Source organism: Pseudorasbora parva, chromosome 12 (assembly GCF_024679245.1).
Source record: "Pseudorasbora parva isolate DD20220531a chromosome 12, ASM2467924v1, whole genome shotgun sequence".
Taxonomy (NCBI): Eukaryota; Metazoa; Chordata; class Actinopteri; order Cypriniformes; family Gobionidae; genus Pseudorasbora; species Pseudorasbora parva.
The window spans coordinates 46469974-46479930 of NC_090183.1; the positions used below are offsets into that span (position 1 = coordinate 46469974).

General features: G+C 39.7%; 1 protein-coding gene across 1 annotated transcript in view; it reads right to left on the bottom strand.

The window, feature by feature from the left end:
• grap2b (GRB2 related adaptor protein 2b) overlaps positions 1-6467 on the bottom strand; it is a 12522-nt gene extending 6055 nt beyond the window's left edge. Inside the window, exons 1-2 of the mRNA XM_067458586.1 lie at positions 6342-6467; positions 135-231 (exon numbers count right to left, since the gene is read on the bottom strand). Of these exons, the coding sequence (XP_067314687.1) occupies positions 135-212 (78 nt within the window). The 5' untranslated portion in view covers positions 213-231; positions 6342-6467. The remainder of the gene's footprint in view (positions 1-134; positions 232-6341) is intronic.
• Positions 6468-9957: the final 3490 nt, after the last annotated feature.

The following is a 9957-nucleotide window of genomic DNA, read 5'->3' on the forward strand; positions in this document are numbered from 1 at the left end:
GGCCGAGAGCTGGAGTTATACACCTGTGGCCATGAAGAGATCGAACATTTGAAGGGGCGGCCCAATACTTTTGGCAATATAGTGCACGTGCAGATATCTGCTGTTATAATGCAAGTGACACTGAGGTCACACACCTTGATAATATCTCCCTTCCTGAAGCTCAGCTCGTCCTCGGCTGTGGCTGAGAAGTCGTATTTCCCTGTCGCCTCCATGACGGAGACAACTCAGAGACTAGAAAAAGAGCAGAGAAAGATAATAAACACAGCAAACCACATGCCAGTCAAACACCGCTGGGCTTCACACCGTAAAGCCAGAGTAAAATCTCACACTAAGCCATGAACCACATGAAAGAGAAAATGTACATTCTGGTTATTCACATGCATGTCATTCTAAACGTACCCTTAAAAATAAAGGTGCCAGGAAGAACCAAAAATGGGCTTTCACGGTAATGCCGTAAAATAACCATTTTATGAAACGTTTTTTAAAGAACCTTTTTTTCCTAACCATTTTATAGTCTAAAGAGCCATTTTGCAGTACAAAGAACCTTTTGTGCAATGGAAAGGTTCTTTGGATATTAAAGGTTCTTCATGGAACCTGCCAAAAAAACATTTTATTTTTTAAGAGTAGTTGGATTTCTTTTGGCTTGTGATGACACGAAGGTGAGTAAATGCTGACAGAATAAAAACTGTGGAATGAATTATTGCTTTAAGTCCCCAGCTAACATGATTAGGGTGACCAAACGTCCTGTCCTGGCCCTTATATAGCAATTATCTATCCATACAAAGGGGGCATAAATATTAATGTGTTAATGAAGAATCTGTGAGTAAACTTCGAGTATCATTTGAGTATCTCATTGCCGGGCCGAGTGTCCTGGTTTTCATAATCAAAATATGGTCACCCTAAACATAATAAGATTTTGAACCATATGTAATCTCCCTAAAAATGGATTTGTAAAAATTGCATTTAATGTGATTGCTCAATATCGCTAAATATGATGCACAAAAAATCAGATTTGGACTGACAGTCTGAGCGAGGCTTATGTATCGATCTCCAAAATCTGCAATGATTGGTGAAAACTTAATAATGATGGTTATAACATACACTGCTGGGTTAAAAACATCCCAAGTTGGGTTTAAAATGGACAAACCCAGTGATTTTTCAGCAAACATTTAACCCAACAGCTGGGTTAAAAGAACCCAATTGCTGGGTTTGTCCATTTTCGACCCAAAGTGGGTTGTTTTTAACCCAGCATTTTTTAGAGTTAATTGAAATACTTTGTTTTAAGTTGAAAGACTGACGTTTCTTCACCAAGATGATTAAACAGGGATTGTATTGAGAATGTTCTTTCAATGCTATAAGAAAACATTCTTCCGGTAACGTTAATAGAACCGGTCTTTAAAGTTACGTATGCACAAACAACATTATGTATGGAAGGTTTTATTTCTGAACTGTTTTAGTTGGACGTTCGTCTTTCCCAGCTCTGCTCCTAGAAGCACATTTAAACGACATCAATGCACTAAACGTTTTTCCTTCGTGTACAACGTTGATTTGTGGATGACTGTAAAGTGACACAACTGACGCTGGTAGGTCACATGATAATGTCAAATTTCACCAAATGTGGATCTGACACTTTCCCCGTGACTACAGGAGTATAACGAGCAGCACTTTCATCGTTTACAGCTGCAGATGTCACACTCACTCTGTAACTTTAGATGAACAAGAGTATATTTTCCAGCTGTTTTAAGAGCAATAGTTTTACTTGCCTTAAAACACGGAGGACCAAACTATATCAGCTGCACTTTTGCTATCAGAGAGCAGTATACTAGAGCACTGATATGCACCCGTGATTTAAAAAAGCCTGCATTGGTTCACTATTATTACAAAGAGGTGCGCAGTGTGTTCTCACTAAATTGCTCCCAAATGTAAGATTGTTGCCTAGCATTGTAATGAAATAGGTACTCCTCTTTAGTTCTGAAATACTTTATAAATCATTTGTTAATTTTCCTGGTTGTTACCACTTTATTTCCATATGTTCCCTTATTCCGACACGTATGAACTTTATAAGTACACTATAATTACTGAAAGATAAAGTGCATCCGGAAAGTATTCACAGCGCTTCACTTTTTACAGGGTTCGTTATGTTAGAGCCTTATTCCAAAATGGATTAAACTCAATCCATGATAACAACGTGGAAGAAGTTTGTTTGAAATCTTTGCATATGTATTGTGTCCTGTGGTCAATCCTCTGATGAAGCTTTGGCTCTGATCACAGCCTCAGGTCTTCTTGAGTTTGATGCTCAATCTTGGCACACTATTATTGGGCAGTTTCTCTCATTCTTCTCTGCCGGACTTCTCAAGCTCCATCAGAAGGTTTGGTGAGCGGCAAAGCACAGCCATTTCCAGATCTCTCCAGAAATGTTCAATCGGGTTCAAGTCTGGGCTCTGGCTGGGCCACTCAAGGACATTCCCAGAGTCGTCCCGTAGCCGCTCCTGTGTTATCTTGGCTCGTTGTCCTGTTGGAAGATGAACCTTCACCCCAGTCGGAGGTCCAAAGCGCTCTGAAGCAGATTTTCATCAAGGATTCATCTTTCCCTCAATCCTGACTACTCTCCCAGTTCCTGCCGCTGAAAAACACCCCCACAACATTATGCTGCCACCACCATGCTTCACTGTGATGAGCGGTGCCTGGTTTCCTCCATTCAGGACAAAGAGTTCGATCTTTGTTTCATCAGGCCAGAGAATTGTGTTTCTCATGGTCTGAGAGTCCTTCAGGAGCCTTTTTGGGAAACTCCAGATGGCCTTTTCCTGAGGCGTGGCTTCCGTCTCTCAGGCCTGATTGGTGGAGAGCTGCAGAGATCAGGCCTGATTGGTGGAGAGCTGCAGAGATCAGGCCTGATTGGTGGAGAGCTGCAGAGATCAGGCCTGATTGGTGGAGAGCTGCAGAGATCAGGCCTGATTGGTGGAGAGCTGCAGAGATGGCTGTTCTTCTGGAAGCTTCTCCTCTCTCCACAGAGAAACGCTGGAGTTCTGTCAGACTGACCATCGGGTTCCTGGTCTCCTCTCTGAATAAGGCTCTTCTCCACAGATCGCTCAGTTTGGCCGGACGGCAGCTCTAGGAAGAATCCTGGTGATCCCAAACGTCCTCCATGTGTGGATGATGGAGGACACTGAGCTCATTGGGACCTTCCTCAGATCTGTGCCTACAATCCTGTCTCTGAGTCTACAGACAATCCCATCATGGACTGGTTTGTACTCTGACAGGCAGTGTGAACTGTGAGACCTTATATAGACAGGTGTGTGCCTTCCCAATCATGTCCGATCAGCTGAACTGACCACAGGTGTACTCCAGTCCGGCTTGAGGACCGTCTGAAGGATGACCAGAGGAAACCGGAGCACCCGAGCTCACTGCTGAGTGTCTCGGCTGGGATTATTTTCAGCTTTTATTTTTAATAAATTTTCAAAGATTTCAAACAAACTTCTTTAACGACATCATCGTGAGGTGTTGTTTGTAGAATTGTGAAGAAAATAATGAATTTAATCCATTTTGGATTAAAAGTCTGTACAACAAACTGTTGAAAAAGTGCACTAAAAACAAAACCATTTACTTAAAGACAGCAGTATTTCCCAGTCTCAAACCCAAAGTAAAATAAATCCGGATTAATTTTGAAAGGCGGGACATGTTTACTTCCATGCAATCCAGCTAAACTAGAGCTCTTGGCAGGATGTTGAGGGATCTCATTAATTCAGAAAAACAGAGTAGATTTTTTTTCTTAAGTGAATGCAGTAAGCTTCCGTAGTTCGCCTTAAACATATAAGTTTTCTCAATTTTTTTTATGTATTTAAAACATTTTTGTTTTTTCCAGTGTATGCCTGAAAGCACATTGAGCTCACCCGCTTCCGCTTCTGCACCGCTGCAGGCCATGCACACACTTTAGTAAATGCATCTCGATTTAAGAATTGTTAGATATTGAGACTGGAAACAAGACACAATGACTGAGGAAGAAGAGCACTGTACGGATGCACTGTATGCTGTAAATTCGTTTTACTTACACAGTACGTTGGTGTTGAAATCTAAAGCATTACCCAATGTAATAATGATCAGTGAAATATGTGTTTCTCACTGATGGTCTACAGCACAAATTCCCAGAATGCCGCTGAGCGTCTGAGGTTTGCTGAAAGCACAGCGCTGTAAAAAACCCAACTAATGTTTTGTATGAAAAATGCAGCTTTTAAAGTTTATTCAACTATTTAACATGAAAAAACCTCATCACAACATCATTTTGTCTTGTTTCCAGTCATAATATCAAAATATTCATAAATCAAGATGCATTTACTAGATCAGTAAAACGACATGAGATATTTTGTCTTGTTTTGTTAAAAGTAAAGTAAAAATGAAGTGAGTTTTTGCTTAAAACAGGCGAAATGATCTGCCAATGGGGTGAGAAAAATAATGTTATTTCTGCACTGTAAAAAAATGATATGTTCAATACAAATTATGACGTGTTTTTACATTGTTTTAACTCATCAAAATATGTTAAGAAATGTTAAACTTTTTTTATTAGTTATACAAGATGTAACTCATTTTTAAAAGTCAATTTAACATAATTTAAGTTGAAATAACTTAAACATCCAAGTCGCATGTACGGAAAAATTGCAAAATTTGCCTTTTTTTTACAATGTGGGGTGAGAAAAATAATCTTATTTCTGATTGAAATCTTCTTTCTTGTTTCCGTCTCAATCAGAAATAAGATTATTTTTCTCACCCCACATTGTAAAAAAAGGCAAAATTTGAACTTTTTTGAAATTTTACCTGTTTTAAGCAAAAACTCACTGTAAAAAAATGTTGTTTTAACTTAAAAAAAAGTAAGTAACCTGGTTGCCTTAAAATTTTGAGTTAATTGAAATTAAAAATTTGAGTTGATACAATGAAGGAAATTTGTTTAATAAATAGAAACTCAAAATATTATTGTATCTGAACCACATAAAACATGTGATAAATCATGAAAATAGCACAATTTGGCATCATCAGAAATAAAACACACAATTACCCAATATGCTCACACAATCTGTTAATAATATTTCAATAAAGGTTGTCGAATCTCAAAAAATGTTCATTGTATTAACTCAACATTTTAAGGTAATTTTTTTTCTAAATAGTTTTTTACACTGCTTCATTGTGACCCCCCATTTTTGGACCGGAAACAAGTTAAACATACCACATTAGAAGAGCATTGTTTTGCAGTGAAGCTGGTTGCCTTAAACTTTTAACTTTTCTCCGTTTTTCGTGTTGCAGTGTATGCCTGAAAGCACATTGAGCTCACCTGCTTCCGCTTCTGCACCGCTGCAGCTGCAGGCCATGCACACACTTTCATCTCATTTGCATATGTCTCGTGTTTTTGCTCACTGATCGCAGGCAGGTTTGCGTTACTAAAAGACATCTGATCTGAGTCTAAAACCGGATTCTTGCAAAATACCCCTAAGAGATCTCAGAGTCAACCACTGACATTATAAGACACTTCATATTCAGAAATACTACTGATGTGACGGCACTGACACTATTCAACCCATTCTCATGAGAAGGAAACTGGAACTGAATTGATCTGAATAATGATGCTATTGTCTTTTTACAGCTGAAGTTTGCATTGATTCTGTTATTTTCCCGTGTATTAAAGAAGCAAACAATCTGTAATGTATAAAGCGCTGACATTCAATGAATAATGTGTGGAGAATAGGGCTACACCGCAAAAAATGCTTTTCTTATTTAGTATTTTTGACTTGTTTCCAGTCTAAATATCTAACAATTCTTACATCAAGATGCATACGTCAAATAACATAAGATATTTTTTCTTGTTTTGAGGGAAATAAACTCAAAATGAAGAGAGTTTTTGCTTAAAATAAGATAAATAATCTGCCAATGGGGTGAGAAAAATAATCTTGTTTTCTGTTTGAATTAGGATTATTTTTCTCACCCCATTGGCAGATTATTTATCTTATTTTAAGCAAAAACTCTCTTCATTTTGAGTTATTTTTCCCCAAAACAAGACAATTACTTTTGCTTGTCTGGTAAATACTAAATACATATTGTTAGATATTTAGACAAGACAAAAATACTAAGTAAGAAAATTGCAGTGTGTAATTAAGTTTAAAAAAAGCAAGCAAATGTGTAAATTTAACTCAAAGTCTGTGATTCTAGTCCAGCTGTCCTCTATCATTCATATGGATTAGTGTAAAAACATATATATAACATATAATCTTATAAGTGTCTCTGATGTTAATCCAGATGAAGTTTAACGGTGAGCGTTCAGAAAGAGACGATGAAGAAAAGGATTAAGTTTAACTTACAGCTCATGAAACGATGATCCGTCCGCCGTCTGAACCGTCACAGTATCAGAATCAGCTGCACTGAAAGATTCTGACATGACCTTTGAAGGAGGAAGAACAGTCGAGCTTATCTTAAACACGCCACGCTCATGCATCACTGCAAAAAGGGGAAACAGAAAGTGTAACTCATCTTCCCCTTCCCCTACACACACACACACACTCACACCGACACACACACACCGACACACACACACACACACACACACACACACACACACACACACACACACACACACACACACACACACACACACACACACACACACTCTCTCTCTCTCTCTCTCTCTCTCTCTCTCTCTCTCTCACACACACACACACACACACAACACACTAACCCTACACCGACCCATCACGCAAAACTTTCTGCATTTTTACTTTAAAAAAAAAAAAAAAACATAATTTGGTGTGTTTATTAAGCCATTTGATCACAGGAAGTGTCCTCATAAACCATGTTTATGTTGTAATATACCAATGCCATACACATTTGTGTCATCATACACCACATATACCTGTTCACACACACACACACTCTCTAAACACACTATATCACCAAAAGTGTTGTGTCGCCTCTTCACACACATGATCTCCCCATTGTTAACCCGTGGGGTTTAATCTGGAGTCGGCCCACCCTCTCTAACAGCTCCAGCTCTTCTGGGAAGGCTTTCCTCAAGGTTTAGGAGTGTGTTTATGGGGATTTTTGCCCATTCTTCTAGAAGCTCATTTGTGAGGTCAGGCACTGATGTTGGACGAGAAGGCCTGGCTCTCAGTCTCCGCTCTAATTCATCCCAAAGCTGTTCTATCGGGTTGAGCTCAGGACTCTGTGCAGGCCAGTCCAGTTCCTCCACACCAAACTCCTCATCCATGTCTTTATGGAGCGACGCTTTGTGCACTGGAGCGCAGTCATGCTGGGACAGGAAGGGGCCGTCCACAAACTGAGCCCACAAAGACAGGAGCGTGAAATTGTCCAAAATGTCTCGGTGAAGCATTAAGAGTTCCTTTCACTGGAACTAAGGGGCCAACCCCTGAGAAACAACCCCACCCTATAATCCCCCCTCCACCAAACTTAACACTTGGCACAATGCAGTCAGGCGAGTCCCGTTCTCCTGGCGACGGCCAAACCCAGACTCGTCCATGGGATTGTCAGCCTGAAGCGTGATTGGCCGCTCAGAGAACACGTCTCACTGCTCTAGAGTCCAGTGGCGGCTGCTTTACTCCACTGCATCCCACGCTTTGCATTGCTCTTGGTGATGTAAGGCTTGGATGAGCTGCTCGGCCATGGAAACCCATTCCATGAAGCTCTCTCCGCTGTTCTTGAGCTCATCTGAAGGCCACAGAAGTCTGGAGGTCTGGAGCTGTTGACTCTGCAGAAAGTTGGAGACTTCTGCGCACTGTGACCCTCAGCATGAGCTGACCCCGCTCTGGGATTTAACACTTCGTGGCTGTTGTTGCTGTTGTTCCCAATGGCTTCCTCTTTGTTATAATCCCACTAACAGTTGAGCGTGGAATATTTAGTAGTGAGGAAATGTCAGGAATGGCCTTACTGCACAGATGTCAGCCTATCACGGCCCCACGCTTGAGTTCACTGAGCTCCTGAGAGCGACCCGTTCTTTCTCTAATGTGTGTAGAAGCGTCTGCAGGCCGAGAGCTGGAGTTATACACCTGTGGCCATGAAGAGACTGAACACCTGAACTCAGGGATTTGGACGGCCCAATGCTTTTGGTGATAATGCAAGCTTTTTGTGTTTCACAGAAGAAAGTCATTCAGGTTTAGAAGGGCATGATGACAGAATGATCATTTTGGGTAAAATATCCGATTAAATGGCACACAGAAAAGCCGCGGGTCTACAGTAAGATACAGTCAGTGTTACTGTACATATATGTGTAGGTTTAGGGGCAGTGTGTGTGTGTGTGTGTGTGTGTGTGTGTGTGTGTGTGTGTGTGTGTGTGTGTGTGTGTGTGTGTGTGTGTGTTTTAACTGTTCTGGTTTGATGCATCTCTTCACTGTGATTGACTCTCATCACAGCTGACATGAATCCTGTCAACATTGTCACAGCTATCCTGTGTTGATGTCAATCATGAGTATCGGCATAGAAACCAAAGCTGGCTGCTGATTGGCTGTTGCTCTGGAATCATGCGGTTAAACTGGATCTTGAACTAGACAATGCATGACAATTTTCAAGTCAATTGGACTAATTGTTGGGTGGTTATACCCATTTTCAAGTTTTTTTCCTTTTCTAGCACCACCATGTGGCCAATAATTGTGATCTTTTTTCATGCAACCTCAGATTGAGCTCATACACATGTATGATGATATGATATTTCATCATTTTTCACATTATATATAACAAAAATATCTAATTTCGTTCAAGAGTTACAGCCATTTTAGTAAAAGTGAACGTCGGACATTTTGGAACTCAGTTTAATGTAATTCACTCGCCAGTGTATACTTCTGCACTGGTTTGCTTTTCGACTGGCAAACAATTTAGGAGTAGTTCGCAAAAGTAGGTTTTTGCTAAAAAGACACACACACGAAAAAAAAACTCCCAAATTACTCGAAAATGGAAGGACAAGCAAATCCGAGACACTTGAGCTTAACGGTTTAGGAGTTATGAGCCATTTGGTACTTTTGAGCGCTGTAGCGCCCCCGTCAGGCCAATTGGGACGAGCTTTGGTGTCGCTGTAGACGGTGTGAGTACAACCATCCCTCAAAGTTTAAAGTCTATACAACCTACGGTTTAGTCTGCCCGTCAGTTTTAGGGGAGAATGCTTGTCCTTGAAAAATATAACAATTACAATACACTGTCAGAAAAAAACGGTAGAGTTCTGTCACTGGGGCGGTACCCTAAGGTACAAAACCGAAAAGGTACTAATATGTACCTTTAAATACCAATACACACTCTTTAAGTACTGATAGTACCTTTAAATACCAATACACACTCTTTAAGTACTGATATGTACTTTTAAAGTACTAACACACACTCTTAAAGTACTGATATGTACTTTTAAAGTACTAACACACACTCTTAAAGTACTGATATGTACCTTTAAAGTACTAATACACACTCTTAAAGTACTGATATGTACCTTTAAAGTACCAATACACACTCTTAAAGTACTGATATGTACCTTTAAGGTACTAACACACACTCTTAAAGTACTGATATGTACCTTTAAGGTACTAACACACACTCTTAAAGTACTGATATGTACCTTTAAGGTACGAACACACACTCTTAAAGTACTGATATGTACTTTTAAAGTACTAACACACACTCTTAAAGTACTGATATGTACCTTTAAAGTACTAATACACACTCTTAAAGTACTGATATGTACCTTTAAAGTACCAATACACACTCTTAAAGTACTGATATGTACCTTTAAGGTACTAACACACACTCTTAAAGTACTGATATGTACCTTTAAGGTACTAACACACACTCTTAAAGTACTGATATGTACCTTTAAAGTACTAACACACACTCTTAAAGTACTGATATGTACCTTTAAAGTACTAACACACACTCTTTAAGTACTGATATGTACCTTTAAAGTACTAATACACACTCTTAAAGTAC